At 55.7% G+C, this 18,082-nt stretch overlaps 1 protein-coding gene and 1 long non-coding RNA gene across 3 annotated transcripts; one reads left to right on the forward strand and one right to left on the reverse strand.

Annotated features, from left to right (window-relative positions):
- Nucleotides 1-311: 311 nt before the first annotated feature.
- LOC102682282 (alpha-(1,3)-fucosyltransferase 7) lies at nt 312-11,502 on the reverse strand. Of its 2 annotated transcripts, XM_069183349.1 has the most exons (3): nt 11,230-11,313; nt 10,882-10,940; nt 312-3,647 (listed from the first exon to the last, which is right to left on the reverse strand). In XM_069183349.1, the coding sequence occupies exon 3, from the start codon at nt 3,550-3,552 to the stop codon at nt 2,443-2,445; it is 1,110 nt and encodes a 369-aa protein (XP_069039450.1). In that variant the 5' UTR covers nt 3,553-3,647; nt 10,882-10,940; nt 11,230-11,313; the 3' UTR covers nt 312-2,442. The 2 variants fall into 2 exon arrangements, with proteins under 2 accessions (XP_069039450.1, XP_069039449.1); XM_069183348.1 differs by lacking the exon at nt 10,882-10,940 and having other exon boundaries at nt 11,230-11,502.
- On the forward strand, nt 11,256-18,004 carry LOC138224979 (uncharacterized). The gene is made up of 3 exons (XR_011183505.1): nt 11,256-11,323; nt 16,725-16,912; nt 17,680-18,004. It is a non-coding gene; the product is annotated as an uncharacterized lncRNA (long non-coding RNA).
- Nucleotides 18,005-18,082: the final 78 nt, after the last annotated feature.

The following is an 18,082-nucleotide window of genomic DNA, read 5'->3' on the forward strand; positions in this document are numbered from 1 at the left end:
TTATATATAAGATATATTATATATTATATCTATTCACACCTGAAGAAGGCTCCATGGCCGAAACGCTGAGTTTTCTTTCTTCTTTTTTTTTCAGCAGGGAATAAACCTCTTACTTATATATATTTATATGCGTGCTTTTACCTGGACCACATTAAACATTTGAGTACGTACAGCTTAGTCTATTACACAAGACATGGTAAGAAACCGATTTATTTAATTTTTGATCATTTCACCATGCAAAACAATAATTCATGACTGTGGAAATTTTACCATTGAATGTTTCACTTTGATAGAAACAATAACACGCAAAATAATGCGAATATGTTTATTTAATACTCTGGAAAACAAATTAGAAACAGATCTAGTCGTTAATGAGAATGTCTTACAGCAAGAAACCCTCGTCCTGGTGTTAGTACAGTAAGTGTGAATCACCGTGGTGTATCAATGGCGTACGGGCTGTTTTCCATTTGGTAGACTGGAAATGTAGCTGAGCAGCAATCAAGCTGAAAACGCGATCGCATCTCTGAAAAGAAAACAGCCCGACGACAGCTCTAACCGTTTTGTTTTCTCACTCATTTGAAAGAATCGAGCCGTCACAGTTTAAAAGGCACTTCGATATAGATCATTTTCTCTCCATTTTTTTTTAAAAAAACACCTGCTTTTATATCGCCGATGGGCAACCGGGTGTGTTCGCACATTTTAATCCCAGTGCGGCCTGTCTGAGCCCATTCTCCCCGCTCTGCCGGGTGTGAGGAGACAGAGATCGTGCGGGGCCGGACGGCCCTGATCCCGGTGACTCCCCAACATTCACATTCAACATTGAGTCCCCAACATTCCCATTTTATGATCGATTCTTTACCCTAGAACGGTGCTTTCTGCAGGGCGTCCTACTGAACTGTCCGACACCAGCACGCTCTTCTCAATCGGTTTATTTAAGGACACCTTAACAACTGCAGGATCAACAACTTGAAAAAACAAATGTTCGGTCACGTTCATCTATCATTTTAATCTTAACCTTTTTTTTTTTGTTGTTGCTGAGAATCAGCCTGGCAGATCAGGTTAAGCCCCTATGTGGGAGGGTGTGTCGCTCTCTGTGGTTCTCAGGATCTAATTAAAGACTTTATTTTTACCATAATCTTGGCGTGTGCACGGGTCGGCACCAGCTCAGGGCCTCCTGCTCAGAGCACCCCGACCTCTCTCGCACACAAAAAAAAAACCCAGCCCGCCACGCGTCATGAAATCGGGAGCTATTTCTGAACCCCTCGGACCTGTTGATTTCAGCTGCAAAAGAAAAATGGGAGAGAGAGAGAAAAAAAGAATTGTTTTGCCTTTCTACGCACCTGAGAAGGCCCCAGAGCCAAAAGACGGATTTTCCTATTTCTCCCTTTCAGCCTCAGAGTTCGTCTCCACTCTCGCCTTCAGAAATCGCGTGCCTCGGATTGTTTCTGATCGCCTCGCTCTTTTTAGCGGCGAGGAAGAGGAGTACCCGGCCAGAGGAACTTTGTCTCTTCGGTCTCGGGGGCGGATAGAGCTACGGTGTGTGGGGGGGGCTTGGAGAGAAGCACGTGGAACCACGTGTGTGTGGGGGGGGGGAGTCAGAGCCGAACTGGGATCAAATCGATCACTAAGCTAAGTGATCAGTCAGAGCCGAACTGGGATCAAATCGATCACTCAGCTACTCGCCACCGAGCAAGCCGGGCCGGCTGGAGAGCCTCTCCTCTCGGCTGCGCCGTCACTCTCTCGTGAGTGACAGCGGACCACAGACCCGTCCTCCAGAACCTCAGCGCCCGTTTCCGGTCCCTGGAGTCCGGCGACAGTACTGGCAGGGCGCGAGACGGACGGGGAAACACAGTACGTCTGTAACCCCACACACACACACACACACACCCCTCTCCCCCAACCCTCAAATTGCACTTTCTAGAACAACAGCGACGTCAGTTTAAGAGTTAGAGAACAGGCGTCTTCCGGGGGCCACCTTGAGCTGTGTTGCTCTGCAAGGGCCTGACGTGGACGATTCACTCCACCGCCGTCCTCCCGCCCTGCGCTGACAGGGATGCTCCCACATCGGCTGTATGTCGTAGCTATATAGCCGATCTTTCGATTGTGATATAACTGTCGATACAGCACCTTTCAGGAGGCGTCATCTCCATCTCAGAAAGCACCGTCTCTCACCTCCCCCCAGCAGTCTCCACTGGGAAACACAGTTCCACCCTCACCCCCGGAACTGGGACCTCTTGCGTTCCCCATCCATCCCCCTTCTGATCGATCTGCCAATGAAATCCAGCCGGAAGGTGGGGGGGGGGCGGGGGGAATGGACGTGCACACCCGCGCCCCCCCCACCCTCGACATAGCTCCCCTCGTCCCGAGTCCGCCAGCGCCCCGAACCCCGAAGGAACGCCTTTCCCCTGCTGGGCTCGGGCGGGAGGGGGCGGGGGCTGTTCCTTACCAGCGAGCCCAGGCGTCCAGGTCGTGGTAGACCTTGCCCGGGGGCAGCTGGGGGTGGCGGGCGCAGATGGCGCACAGCCTCTCCCGCCAGTCTGTGTACAGGTGCACCCTGCCGCGCCGCCGCCAGGCGAAGAAGCCCCGGTAGCGGCCCTCGTCGGCCGCCAGCCCGCGCAGGAAGGCGGCCAGCTCCCCCGTGGAGTTGAAGTCGTCGACGTGGATGAAGGAGCCCGGGGGCGCCTGGGCCTCGTAGTCGGCCCGGGGGGGGCCCAGGACCACCGGCACCGAGCCCGCCTGGAAGGAGTTGCGCCACAGCTTCTCGGTGATGTAGTCGCGGTAGACGGAGTTCTCGAAAGCCAGGTAGAAACGGTACCGCGAGATGGTGGGCAGCAGCCCCTCGGGGCTCAGCGGCCGGCGCCCGTAGCGCCCATACACGTCCACCGCCATCAGCCGGCTCAGCTGCTTGTACACGCGGGTCCGCTCGTGCCTCTCCCTGTAGTTGCTCACCACCCACGTGGCCAGGACGCGGGGGTGCTTGCTGGGGACGGGGAAGGGGGTGCCCCCCTCCTCCTCCCCCTCCTCCCCCTCCTCCAGGGGCAGCACCCTGCCGTAGGGCATGAAGATGTCGGCGTCGCGCCGGTAGCTCATGGTCCAGTTGAAGAGCCCGTTCAGGCGGCTCAGGTTCTGGTTGACGGCGGGGGACTCGAGGGACAGCCACACCCACTTCTGGCCCGCCGGCCGGGGCCGGTCCGTGGGCAGCCGGGCCGTGCCCAGCCGGAGCTCCTGGTGGTGGAAGACCACGACGTCCGCCGCCTGGTAGAGGGACCGGTTATCCGTGAGGGTGCAGCCGGGGACGCCGTAGGCCGCGCCGCACACGTCCCCCTCCAGGCTGTAGGGCTTGCCGAAGGGCCAGTGCCACAGCAGCACGGTCAGGTTGCGGGCGGGGGTCCCGGGCCCCCGGCTCCGGGCCCAGACCGCCGCCGTCAGGATCTGCAGCACGAAGCTGGAGCAGAGGAGCAGGCCCATGGCCAGGGGGCAGAGCAGCAGCAGCTTCTGGGCTTTCCTCCTGGGGATCCAGGACTGGTCCCTGCTGGGCCTCGGGGCCGGCATCGGTCCGAGGGGGGAGGTGAGGAGGAGGAGAAGGATGGAGGAGAGACGGAGAGAGTCTTCCTTCGGGGAGAGTGGAGAGCCCCGGGTGGGGGGAACTGCAGAAACAAAAGCGGGAAACGAGGTTGGAAGGGGAGGTCACGAGAACGGAGGACTGGAGCAAAGACAGACGACAGGGGCACTGGTCCGCGTCTCCCTGCGGGGAGACCGGAGGCGCCGGATTCCTCCCAGACTTTCAGGTGTCCCGTTTCGGGCCACCTTGGCCAGGAGCGTCTTACAGGAACATCGGGTCTCTTCCCTGGCTTTTCGCTCGGCGCCCCTCAACTTCAAAAACGAAGGAAAAAACCCCCCAGGCCACGCAGGAGAGCGAGACAACAGGAAGACAACGATCTGGGGACAGCAGTGTCATCCAGGTGGGGCTGCACACTGGTGGCGGCAGTGGGATACCTCACTACCTGAAAAGTGCTTTGAGTGGAGCTTCCCGAAGAGCACGATACAAGTGTAAGGAAACAATATGATTATTAAAAGCTCAGAATGTAAGTCGAGGGGTGCTGGGTTCGAGCTGTATCCCATATATACTATACCAGTAAGGCCTCATTTAGAAATCTGGCACCATGTTATAAAAAAGACACCCTGGAATCAGCCTAGAGGGCAGCAGCCAGAGCTTTTGGAGGATTTTCTATGCGGACAGGTTGGACGAACTGGACACTTTTAGCCTTGAACAGGGGAGACCGCGGAGGAGCCCCGACACAAAGTATTCCAAACCGCCAAAAGCAGCAGCAAAGCCAACCCCACCGGGCTGCCCCGCGAGGCGCGAGCCGGACGCGGAAGGACGCTACAAGCGGCGCGGCTTTACACCGATGGTTGTGGGAGCGTGGAACAGGCTTTCCCCAGGCTTCTTTCCAGGAGCGACGAGCTCTGCCCTGGCTCAGGGCCGCAGGCTTTGCACTTTAATACCGCCAGGCGCAGGGGCAGCCACTACCTCCCCACCACGACGTCAGTGACCTGCCGAGTGGACGATTGGTTTCTGACAAAACTGCTGAAACGGATGAGGGCCTCAGACTACACCGAACTGAACCCCCTTTCTTTCAACAGGGGACCTGTTCCCAGTGACATATTTCACGCTTCCTGCGCGCCGGCGATCAGACCGCGCCTGTCAGGTAAACGCCAGGGGAGGGAAAGGAAAGTAGAAACGGGCGCACCACGCCGCCGTTCTGTCTGCATTTCGTGGCTTAAAACCGTCCAGTCCAGCCTTCGTCTCTCAGGGGGAGCCACCTGCCTCAGCCATGTACCCCAAGGCAGCGGAGGAAGTCACATCTGTCTTTAACAAGACGAGCTGTCGGAGATAAAGGTCTTTGTGAAGGGAAGCCACTGCCTGGTGTGTTGGAACAGAGCAAAGTGTTGCACAGGATTGGGAAAGCATCGCGTAGCAAGACAGGGCCGTCCGCTGACAGAAAACACAGTCCCTTCAGTGCTGGGTTTCCGTACAGCATTAAACAGGTGCTGTTGGCGGGCCCACTGCTGTTTGTCTGGCATTTAGGAGTCCGCTGAGGTTTTTCTGCCTGCGAGCCCTCAACGTCCTCCGACACCTCAACCCTAATCCTAATTTTCAGACTTAATACTTATCTTCATCCTCAACCCTCATCCTAATCCAAAACACTCATCCTAATCCAAAACACTCATCCTAATCCTCAACCCTCATCCTAATCCAAAACACTCATCCTAATCCTCAACCCTCATCCTAATCCACAGCCCTCATCCTAATCCTCAACCCTCATCCTAATCCTCAACACTCATCCTAATCCACAGCCCTCATCCTAATCCAAAACACTCATCCTAATCCTCAACCCTCATCCTAATCCTCAACCCTCATCCTAATCCAAAACACTCATCCTAATCCTCAACCCTCATCCTAATCCTCAACCCTCATCCTAATCCAAAACACTCATCCTAATCCTCAACCCTCATCCTAATCCTCAACACTCATCCTAATCCCCACATCTCATGAGCGGGCCAGCGACCCCAGTGACAGGAGGCACTGGGCCAGGGTGCGTGGGGGGCACGGGGCCCAGTCATGCTGGCCTTTCAGAGAGTCACCCTGGGCCTTCTGCACCCCTGAACTGCAGGGTGTCTGCCAGAGGCTGTGGGGCCTCCTCACACTTGGGAGTTTCCCGTGCGCAGTGCCGCCCAGTGACGATCTGGTTGGGGGGGGGTTTCGGCTGGCTCCCCCCAGTCCCATTCCGATCTCTCCTTCCCTGAAAAGCCGGAGCGCGAGGGGGCGGGTCTGACAAGTGGAAGGAAGGATTCAACAGATAGCTGTCGCGTCGCGCGTCTAAATGTGTCCTTCCGGCCTGGCCTGTGGCGTGTGTGTGTGTGTGTCCCTCTCCCGCGAACGCGGCCCGTCATTGTGGTCAGCTTGTTTGTTACGCGTTTGCATTGTTTTTGTCGTGCTGCTGTGCGGGCCCCTCCCCTCCGGCCCTGCGCCGCTCGTCAGTGGGGGCTTCCGGAGATAAGGAGCAGACGGCGGCCTCTGCGCGGGGGAGACTCGCACACTCACACTCATACCGCTGATGGCAAAAAAGAAACGCAACATTTGCTGGGATGAGAGTACTATAGCTGATGTACTTTCACAAAAAACTTGTTTTAAGCCCCCTGACCAGCAACACAGCTGGTGCAGTGAGGCACTGCGACTTGCCAATCGCACAAAAGCTCGTTAGGTGCACTTTTACCCAACGAGGTCCAGGTGGAACACTGCCTGATCAGGTCACCTTTAAAAAGGCCTTAATTCAAAGCTTAGGTCACTGCGAGAAAAAGGCCCCACTTAGTTTTCTGTGCTTTCCATAGTGCCTCGATTGTCACCAGAAGCAAGGGACAGGGGCCATTGGCATGCTGCAGGCAGGCCTGTCCTGTGCCGGCGTTGCCAGACACTATGGAGTGAGCCGCTCCACTGTGTCCCCACTGCAGAGAAGGTTCCAGCAGACCGGCCACGATCCGGTCGCCCTCGAGTGACCACACCAGAGCAGGACCGACACATCAGACTGGTCCACCTGAGAGATCTTTTCAGATCTGCCCCCCCCGTGCTGCTTCTGAACCTGCTGGCAGACACAATGCCCGCGTCAGTGACAGGACAGCGAGGCTCCATGCTGCTGGCCTTAGAGCAAGGCGACCTGTCAGAGGCCCTCTGCCCCCACCTAGACCTCACACCCGACTGGCTTGGGCTGCGATGGACTCGTCAGCAGTGGCATCAGGTCCTCTTCACAGATGAGTCAGCCTTTTCACACTCTTCTGCCTGTTCCTTGCAGACGGGAGGGTCAGAGAGTGGAGGAGGAGGTGTTGCGTTTCTTTTTTCCATCAGTACATTTATACACACACATATAAACACTATACAAACTTACACACACACTCTCGCATAGGTATACTCACATATATACATGCAAGCACATATACACACTCACACACATATACACACAAGACACACAAGCTCATATACTCACACATATATACAGCCTCGCACACAAACTGTACACACTCACATCTGCACATGCTCCCACATCCTCACAGACACTCACACACTCACACACACACTCTCACAACCATATCCTGTCACCCACTCTCACTCCCTATTGTATTTACCCTCTTTAAACTCCAGTGAAGCTCCAAATGTGGGGGGAAAAACAGAGCACAGACAAATATCTGTGGCAGCTTCGGATTTAAAACGAAGAGCTGGATCAATCGACACATGGTCTCCACTTGGGAGGACACCCCCAACACCGTCCGTCTTTCGGGGGGTTCTGCCCCGTCATGCCACGTCACGCACGCAGCTGGAGCAGCAGGTTCTGCTCGGGGAGAGAGGCAGGCAGGAGCGGCAGGCGGCACACTTCAGATGGCCACTAGGCGGCAGTATTGACCTCTCACGCCTAAGAGGGAAGGAAACACTTGGAATCGCCGAAAATCCTTAAGGGGTTGCAGTGAGTCAGATCGGACTCCGGGCACCATGGGCAGGACGCCAGTCCCTCACAGGGTGCCAGGCAGGACGCCAGCCCCTCCCAGGGCACACACTGATGGCTACGGCAGGAATGCAGTGTCTGGACTGTGGGGTGCTGTGGTGCTGAGAACCAGTCTCCACAGATCAAAGGAGCAGGATCTGTTCCTCAAACCTTTCACGATGCGACAGCAGGCCGGCAGTGCGAAGCCTAGCGCTCCGAGACTGATTTGTGCCGTGTGCCGTTTCCCTCTGTGTGGTCGGGATCGTCACTGCTCTGTCAGGCGCAGCGCTTTGGGAAGCACAGCCTTCGTAGGACATAAAGTCACCTGCACGCGGCACACATCGAGTGCATGTGCACAGTGAATAAAGGGGTTCAAACGACAGAAAGTTTGCTTAAGTGATCACGCTATGATAAACGTTTCTCTGGTTCTACCGTAGCGGCCTGTGCACCGGACTGCACACGCTACACTGAGGATCTGAACTGCTCGTTGACGGAGTTTGCACCGTGTGAGACTGTCCTGCAGCCCGGCTGTCCTGGAGATGTGTGGCTCTGCGGTCAGTGTGGCCTGGGACAGAAGAGCCTGGGTCAGGTGGCTCGGGGGAGACGTCCTCACTGCTGTATTGCTTGGGATCACTGCTCGAGGGGACACACATGACATTTTGTCAGCCTTTAATTGATAGGCAGTTACCACTGAACTGCACACTGACAGCCAGGGTTATGTATGGGAGTCCCAGACAGTTCAGTCCTGGACTGGAGTCACAGTCTGGAGACAAGGGCAGGGTGTTCACAAGGAACTGCACAGATGCTGCAGTCACGCTTAGACTCTCTGAAATGCAACACTTATTTTATTGGCTGACCACTGTCGTCTTCTCAGTGCCTGACATTTAATCAGTCGGAATGCACAATTGCTTCCTGCTTTCTAACAGCACTGACATCCCCCAGTGTCCCAGCAATCACAGAGTTTCCTCTGTCGTGTGGAACAAGAGTCATCTTACCGAGCTGGAGACGTTCAGCTGCTTGGCGAAGAGCCTTGCACAGACTTTTATGTCTGTACTGCATGTGCATAGCCATGAACTCTCCTTGGGTCAGGTTCTGAGCTGGGGGTCAAGGGCCGGGCCGAGGTCAGGGGTCGCGCTGGGGTCAAGGACCGAGCTGGGGTCAAGGGTCAGGCTGAGGTCATGGGCTGGGTTGGGGTCAGGGTTGGATGGGGTAGGGGCAGAGCTGAGCTCTGGGGAGGAGCTGGGCTCAGGAGCAGATCTGGGGACAGAGTTAGGTCTGGTTGAGCTGGGGCTAATAATTGGGTTCAGATTTAGACTGAATATTTCAGTATTCTACAGCACTGCCTGGTACACAGATGGACCAACACTGAGACCCCAGACATCAGACACATGTAGGGCCCTGTTGTTATTTAGCAACGTCATCGTCTCAGGATCACATAAGGCTAATTCCTTCACAGCGTTTTATGACACCTGTGTCTTTAGTGATTGAATTACTTAAATAATGAATCACTTAATTGATCTTTCGCCTCTAATGATTTTCACTTAAGGGCCGGCTGCCAAGTTCCAGGAGAGCCGCCTTTCCCCGGGGGAGAAGTTACTGGAACGGCTCACTCTCTTTCACGAAGCCTGGTTCCGTGCTTCACCACCGGGCCTCTGGGTCCCCGGTACCCCGAGCCCCAGCGGTGTGCGCCCCCCTGTTTAACGGCGTGATCGACACCAGCCCGAGACACGAGCACGGGCCCTCATCTCAGAAGAGGAACCTTCTCTCTCAAGAGCCCGAGGCGGAGCCGCGCGCGAGAGATTTATCTCCCACCGCAGAATTCCGGACGGGTTTTCCGGGCCGCGCGGCGGTGGCCACACGTCAGCCGGGCCCCCCGCCCTGCGCGCGTCACCGGAGGCGATGAGGCAACAGGAGGCGCGCGGCCGCTCACCGCCCAGGCCCGGCTTGCGCAAGCCGCGCGCCGCCTGTTGCCCGGCGATTGGGAAACAGCGGGGTCGCGTGCCGAGGCGGACTTTTAAACGCATCCTTTTGCAAGAGAGAAAAAAAAAAACAACTAAACCGCCGAAAGAGCCGCCACGCAGCCCGGGGGGCAGCCGTCTCCGCCCCTGGGAGTGCGAGTGGGCTGCAAAGGGACCGGCACGGGGGTTGTTCCGCGCTGAAAAGCCGCCCCACGCCCGTGGAAGAAGGCTCCACAGCCGAAACGTTGTGTTTCCTTTCTTCTCTTTTCAGCGGGGGAGAAACCTCGACCCGCGTCTTTGCCACTCGTGTGCTAACTCTTTACGGACTGGTGGTGCATTTCGTAGAAGCCTCACGAACTGCTCCCTAGCATTCGTAAGACGTTCTGTTTGATACAAATCCGATCAGCAGGCGTCAGTCTCTGCTGCTCTGTCACCGCATCTTCAGGCCGTGAATCGATTCTACCCCCCGCCGGTAAACTGTGTCACCCTGCGGCCCGGCCACGGAGACTGCTGGACAGTGACGTGTCTGTGACCCCCGGGAGCGGCCTCGGGGGCTCGTGCTGCTGCGGTCCGGGTCGGGACCAGAACCCGGCGTCTTCAGCTCCACTGGATCCATCGGTATCTTATTTGGGGCAGTGTGGGGGGCCATGCTTTCTAGGTCTCTGCCGATGTGAGTTTCGGTTCCACGGGCGCGGGAGGGCAGCGGTCACGGCGGCTGTATTTCCACGGACACCACGCACAGCTCTCCTGCCTGCGTGGGGGGGAGCGCCTCAGTCCTGCCACCCTGCAGCTTCTTCCTAATATCTCAGGACCCCTTTCCGACTGCTTTCTGGCCTCTCCCCTCCCCGCAAGGTTGGCTCCGTTTTTTTCTTTTTTTGGTTTGTGTTTCGAGCGTCGTTTTAAATCTGCAAGCGATGTTGCAACAGGCGAGGGAGGAACAAAACTCACTTTTTAAAAAAAAAAAAAGTTCGGCGCAGCCGTCCCGATTTCTTCATAACCTTCACGGAAAGCCAGATCAGCAGCACCCTTGTCTCAGGAAATACGAGTTGTGAAAATCACCCCCCGCCTCCCACCGCCTCCCCCGGTTTTCTGATCTGCAACCTGCCCCAGTGAGACTCTTCACCTCCTGTCAGGTGCTGCCGGCCTGCGGCGCCTTTCTTCTCGCCAGAGCGACAAGGAGACAGTGCAGCAGCGCCTTAGCAGAAAGAGAGACGACTCGCCCTGCGCGTCTGTCCCCAATCTGTGCCTTCTCCGCGGATCGCAACCTGCCTGCACTGCCGGAGCCCCCGCCCCCGGTCCCGAGGGGCTCGCTGGCTTGCAGGCTCGTCCCCGCTGCCCGGGAGCGCGGACGCCGAGTATCCCCGCGTCTAGGCGGTGTTGCTCCTTACCTGTCAGAGGAGGCCGCGGGCGGGGGGGTCTTGTGGTGAGGCGGTGCTGGTTGCCATGGCTGAAGGTGAGAGGAGAGGAGGGTGAGCAGCCTTGCTCCTGGAAACCTGGGGCCGGGAGAGAGCTGCACGCTCTGTGGCTGCCTGCCGGGCTGGTGTTGACTTTCTCTCTCTGCGCCTCGGCTGTCACAATCTCATTGTCACCTCCCACATCTCTCTCTCTCTCCCTCCCTCCTCCCTCCACACAGACCCAGGACCCATTGGCACACGCAGGTAACCCCCCACCATCGCGGAGTTCGGGAATTGAAGATTGAAGCCCCCCGGACTGATTCCCCGTCTCTGCTCGCTCACCTGGTCCGAAACTCCTGCAGGCGCGGGCGCCCAGTGGCTGATCTGCTGCAGCGGCCGGGAGAGAGGGGGAGATGCAGACAACCGGCCCGCTAGTGTGAGCTCTTGTGCACCGTGCACCGTGCACCGTGCACACGGCAGTCTGTGCACAGTCACACTTACACACACGGAGCAGGCTGGGCATGGGCACGGCCGAACCAGACGCCCGAGCACCTACAGGATGAGTGCATAGAGTGCCTCTCTCTGCACAGGACATGACTTATAAAGAGTCATTCACTGCCACCCACACAAACAGCTGTTTCCTTTTTCCTCCTTTTTTTAAAACGAGAAAAAAAAACATTTTTTTTTTTTGGTTGGTTTCGCTGGGTCTCAGCTGGGAGGTGATCTGATGATTTGGAGAGGTGTTCTCGCAGCCCCCTGGAGCGTTCAGCCTTGACGTTTCTGTGCCATTCAATTTACATGTCTCTCACCGGCGGACTCTGTTTATGAAATCGCAGTTTCAGATGAGGAGGCCCCCCTAGCAGCCTCGGGCCTGGCAGTCTTGAATGAGCTCTGCTCATGAGGGAAGCCCCAGATGAGTGACAAACAAAGGCGAGACCTAAAAGAGCAATGCAACCCAAAAACGAGGCTCCACCCTCTGCAGGCCTGAAGGACCATTGTCAGAATGTACTGATCATTGGACCCATCTGAGACCATTTCCACCCACCCAGGCTGCTCTGGAAACCAGGCCACGTCTGGCGCACACGGCGTCTTCAACATCTGGGTTCTGCTGGGTTCCCGGGGCGCATGTTCCGGATGGTAGCTGTAGGGCATGCTTGCTCCAGCTGAAACCGGAATGAAAGGAGATTTGGGGATTTTTTCGTGTGGATTTTACACCTCTTACGGAAGAGTGCTCTTAACTTATTCACTTGCATCTGCTGCTCCTGGAGGAGCCATACTGTACATCCTGCTGTGCAACTGTGGTCATAGGCCTTACTGTAACCCCCACCCCAGCTCCCGTCCCAACCCCTTACAGCCCCCCTGACCCCTGCTCTAACCCTAGACTCCTCTCTCATGCCCTTCTCTTGAAGTGCGTTGAAAACTGAGAACAGGAGGCATTGCTTTACGCCAAGGGTGGTGGGAGGGTGGAGCAGGCTGCCCAGCCTTGTTGTTGAAGCCGATAACCCTGGCCTCTCTCAAGAACCAGCTGGACGGGATCCTGGGATCAATCAACTTCTTAACTGCCCAACGGCCTTCCCTAGTTTGTGACCTTTCGGATGTTCCTATACGCATCGGCACGGACCGCAGATCATCACTTTCTCGTGTTGTTGCGGACGGGCGGGGTGCTTGCCAACACCGGGAGCAAGGATGTTACGATTCTGCGTGAAACTCTTTTCTAAGACGGGCGACGGGCCCCTGGGACACATCGCCTGGACGTCCCTTCGGCCTTCTGAGCCTGTCCAGCTTTGTGCCTTTCCCAGACCTTGCCGGGGATGCTGGGTGGGGCGTCTGAAAAGCAGAAGAAACCAGGAGGGTCACTCAGCCCTGGTGCCTGCAGCTCCACTGAGGAGCCCCTCTCTCCTTCTTCTTCAGCACCACTGTTCAATCGACCTGCCTGACTCTAAAATGTCAGAAAATCGGATGTCGAGCAGCCCAGGTCTGCTGTGGGGAGGTCTGAGGATGTCTGCAGATTCACTTCCCGCTTGAAGTCGGTACATCCTCTTTCTAGTGAACCTCGATGTGCTGTATCCCATCTATTTCTGTAACGGGTTCATCGCCTTCAGGGTCACGGGGGGTGGGGCAGCCGGGGCCTATCCCAGCAAGCAACAGGTGCAAGGCAGGGTATGCCCTGGATGGGATGCCAGTCCACACTCACGCCAATTTTCCCAGAAGCCAATTCACCTTCCGGAGTATTTTGCAGACTGAGAGAGGGAAGTGGGGCACCCACACCAACATGGGGAGGACATGCGAACTCCACACAGATAGCACCCCGGAAACCGAAACCCAGCACTGCAACACAGCAGCGCTAGTCACTGCACCACCCTTGCCTCCCTCCCCTGCGCGCTTTCATGAAACTGTAAATATCGTGGCAGGAGAATCGATGACCCATTTCCCTGCACAAACAGGAGCTCTGTGCGGGGCGGTGATTCACAAAGACAAGAGAGTGCTCTTGGGTGAGCTTGTGCAGGTCGGGCTGGCGTGACGCAGTTCTCTCTGGTCACGGTCACGCGCTCTGGACTGGAGAAACCTCCTGCTCACTCCAGGCAGCCGTCTTGCCAATATAGCGATCGATTAATGGAGTTTGCAGCCTTTTGCAAGCCTGGCTTTCTTTGCTACTGAGACTTCAGTCCTGATGGGTAAACCACTTGGCTGAGCCATTTCCCAAACTCACTTCAAATATGCCAGTTTAGTGAAGGAACCAAGAGAAGATTGAATTGAGCACGTTCTTATTTCAATCATTTATATTGAAATAGAGGACATGCAAGGGATATACCCCCCAGTACAAGTGCAAGATCAGAAGCACAGCTCTTGACACAATTATGGGGCAGGGGCCGTAGCCATAGCAACCGCTTACACAGTGACCTAAGCACATAGCCGTTTGCATGAAATAAAATTCACACCCTGACACTCTCACACCCTTGTGTCCATGCCTGCACGCACGCACGCACACACACACACGCGCGCGCGGGGATTTCTCGTCATGGGCGCGTCCTGCCCTGCTGGCATGTGTCGAGTGTCACTTTCAGAATCCGCGAGGTTAACCTCAATCACACCCGCCTCGTAACGGAATCTGCTGCCGAGATACGCGCTCTCTCCAGAAAAACAAAAGAAGGAGTCAAGACTGCGGGGGCAGGAGGTCAGACATGTGCCTGAATCGCTTTGGCTAAAGGGGCCAGCTGAGTGGCTCCTCGTTCTCATTTTTTATTGATGATGAAAGCCGGCTGCTCTTGTCGTATACTGGGTCATGGGTACCAGGCGGCAGCGCCCAGCACTCCCTCCAGGGGGTGCTCTTCTCTCCCTGCCGGCTGGCTGTGGGAGGGAGTGGCCAGCTACACTCCGGCACCAGGCACATCAGACCCAGCGATGCTGCAGACTCCTTCTGATGCTTAGATCTAGGCAGGTTGCTATAGGCGCTGACTTTGGGGTAAACCTTGCAGGGGTGGGGTGGCAGAAAGCAGGGGAGGGGCATGAGAGGGCCTGCCTGTTTCCTGCCCGGTTCTTCTTCCCGGTTTTCTTCCCGGTTCTGCTCTTCCTCACAGCAGCATGCTCAGACGCGGGGCGATCGATCTGCGCGCAGGTGTGAAGAAACGGGGTCCCCGTCTTCTGTAGCCCCCCCCGGCTCTCCTTTCCTTTTCCCCAGCTGTGAGCTCCATGGGGCCCGATAGCTGAGTCAGCCCCTCAGGGGGATGCACCTGTCACTGACGGCACCAGGGTGGCGCTGTTGCACCTCAGCCAGGATGAGGGCAACATGAGCTGACTGGGCCCCGGTAGCACTGGGTCAGCACTTGGGGGAGTCCCGGCCAGCGCTGGACCCCCACTGGACCACAGGGCTCAAGCCGCACTCAGATAAAGCACCTGTGCTGGCTGAGCTCATCAAGAGTCCTCTGCACGCCCCTCAATACATCAGATGAAGACCTAAACAGACGACTTCTGGTCCAGTTTGTCAGAAGGCCTTCCATTTCTAACGATGACCTAGGAACACTTCTGCATTGCGACACCGGAGGGCTCGAGATCTCTAGAGATCTCGTCCACCCAGTTCTGTTTGCCCACAGAAATCTGATTTGCAACATCCTGTTCATCATCTGCAGTTTGCAGCTGATTTTGTTGGTTAGTCGGGCTGCATTGCTGAGAGACACGCCTATCGCCTGAGAAAGGCTTTTCCTTCTGAAGCGAAAATAAATGATCAGAGCAGATGATACGCACATCCAGGCACGCAGATTATCACAGACAGAGAGCGATGCTGCGTGCACACACACACACAGACACACCATCGATTCTATTTTAAAAAGATGTTATTTTGAGATTTTTATTTAAAAAGTAACAGCAGCAGGAAACTGCAACCACTTCCTTGTAAAGTACCTCCTGAAGCTGGCTTCGGGGTTGCGGAAGTGCTAGATGAAAAACAGGGTCTCAGGGGGTTAAACGCAAGATGGCTGGTATTTAAGGCAGCCTGTTGCCTTGTGTCTCAGACAGATGTGGCCAGAGGGGGTGGCTTTATTTTGGTGTGGGGTGGGGTTGATAGGCCGGTCTTGCGGGTCATACAAGCCTCTCTGGGACAGGGGTGCTTGATTCTGGCGCCGTCTCTGACCAGGACCCCGCCTTAATAAATGCACTTATTTATTTCAAGTCTAAAACCCTAAGCTGGGACAAGAGGTCATGAGTCATTTCGAAAAGACCACTTTCATGAAAAGCAGGGTCGACAGCGCGCAAGCCGTGATGTTCGTGTCGAGGGCTGGTCCCGGCTCGGAGACACCCCGGATCCGGATACTGCCTGCAGGCTGGGGGGTGGGGGTACGTCCTGGGACATCAGGAGACCTGCTGCAGAGCGCTGGGGTTTTTAGGGTGGACGTCATTGACATCATTGACGGTTTGAGCCAAGTTTCCTTGGTACAAAGACGGAGGGGCGGGGGCGGGGGGTGTGGCTCTTGCAGCGTGCTCCAACTGTGACCCCGTGACCCCGTGACCCCGCGACCTCCTGTTGCATCTGACCCCGGCTTGTCTGGGTGGGCAGGAGGGACAGGAGGAGTCGAGGCCTGGTTGCGCCACCCCCAGCCCCTGCTGGAGATGAGGAAGGAGGGAGAGAAATTCACAAACAGGTGGCAACAAAACAAATCTGGGGTTGCAGGGCGTGGCTACAGAGCGAACGTGTATCCCTGACTGGCATGTCAAGGTATATAAGATAAGGGCTATACCAACCGACGTGTGGTTTTTTGTGCGACGTGTGTTTCCTGTTGTGGGTGCTCTTGCTCGGGGAGCTCTGGGCGTGGACGCCCCACCTCCCCACATCCCTGCTGACAGGAGGTTTGTGGCCGGTCTGGCCCCTCGGTCGGAGGCCCGGCTGCACCAGCTCTTCCGTGGCCCGCCTGGGGCCCCCCGAGTTTCCGCCGATCAGATCAGACAGGATCTGGGCCGTGGTGAACAGTGGGAAAGACGCCCTGTGGAGAGTGAGGAACATGGGGCTGTTCAAAGGCATCGAGGTCCCAGTCAAGGCAGCAGGTAGCCTGGCCCTGTCCATCACCCGAGAGAACTATTACCTCAGAGATCTGTGGAGAGAAGGGAGGGAGGAAGCAGAAAATCTGTGGGAAATAGAGAGCATGGGTCAATATCTCAAGAAACTGTGAAAAACATTATCATGTTTAAGTAAAGAATGTGATTTGCACCAGAAAAAAAGAAAATTGTTGCTATGTAACTGTTACCGTGTCAAAATGTAATGAGATGTGATCATATATACTGTTTTAAGTATGTATATTAATGTAAAGCGTTCTGATTTGTGATGTCCTGTATTTTTTTGTGAAAAGAAAATAAAGTTCTTAAAAATCGAAAATCGTCGCCCCCCAACCCCTGTTCTGCGCTGGAACGCCGCAGATCAGCTCCCCCCCGCCCCCCGGAGGAGGCTGTCAGTCAGGCGGAGTCGCTCTGGAACAGGTGCAGGCGGAGAAGGAGGCTGACGGTTGTTCAGAAAGCCCTTGGAGGAAGAGCTGTTGTGGTCAGTGGTCAGCCAGCCCACTTCCCCGAAACGGATGTCTGATGAAAGGCAGCGGCGTTGCATTGAGAACGGACCCAAGCTGCTCATGTTGTTATCCAAAGCAACTTACTTTGGGACCTGTTTACACAGCATGCTAGTGGGCCAGACTGTGTGCAGCTCTGCCCTCAAGGGTGCAGTAACGATGCCCTGCCTGGGACTCCAACCCACAACCCTACAGATAACAAATCCGGGAGTTTTGAGCTCAACCGCTAATCCTCATTGCTCGAGATACCCCAATCAAATCTGTGATTTCCGCACCTCCAGTAAATGCCCTGCCGATATTGCAACCCAATTAATCCAGTTTTGGTTAATTGATTTGAGTTGCTGCCCTCTAGTGACTTGTCAAGTACTGCTGAGCCCAGCTGTGATTCACAAATCAGAGGGCCCTCTGTCTTCTGAATGTTGATCATAGGGTTAGACAGCTTTAATTGCTCTATAAACCCAGAGAAATTAGTCACATTCTACGGGGAAAGAGAGAGAGATCTGTGGGGGGGCAAACACAATGTCCACATTTTAGGCGAGGAAGAATGAGCAAGTCTGTGCTGCAGAAAAGTGTTTCTTTCTGCGCTTGACTCTGCATTGTCTAGTGTGTGAAACTGTGAAAATGGCCCTAATTCGTTAATGCTTCTGTGTCTCTAGAGAGCACAGTCATTGCCAGACTAAGTACCTTAGGACTAACCTAGCAAGGACAGGTGAAGACCCAGTAGGTATTTCTGTTTGGCACTAAGGGCTACGGGCCCGAACAGAGTGTGGTCCTGTCGGGGGCTCGGCCAGATCCACACGTGCTTCCTGCACACCCGTCACCTCGGCACAAGGCCCGCAGACCGATCCCAACGCACCTGGAGCGGAACGGGCAGGGGAAGGACCGGAATCTGCGGCAGTGAATCAGAGGGAGCAGAGCCAGAAACAACAGGAACAACAGGAGCTCCAGTCCCAGTGCAGGAGACCAGTCTGTTACAATAGGAGCTACAGTCCCAGTCCAGTAGAACAGTCTGTTACAATAGGAGCTACAGTCCCAGTCCAGTAGATCAGTCTGTTACAACAGGAGCTACAGTCCCAGTGCAGTAGAACAGTCCTGTCACACTAGGAGCTACAGTCCCAGTGCAGTAGACCAGTCTGTTACAACAGGAG

Source organism: Lepisosteus oculatus, chromosome 24, assembly GCF_040954835.1.
Source record: "Lepisosteus oculatus isolate fLepOcu1 chromosome 24, fLepOcu1.hap2, whole genome shotgun sequence".
Classification (NCBI taxonomy): Eukaryota; Metazoa; Chordata; class Actinopteri; order Semionotiformes; family Lepisosteidae; genus Lepisosteus; species Lepisosteus oculatus.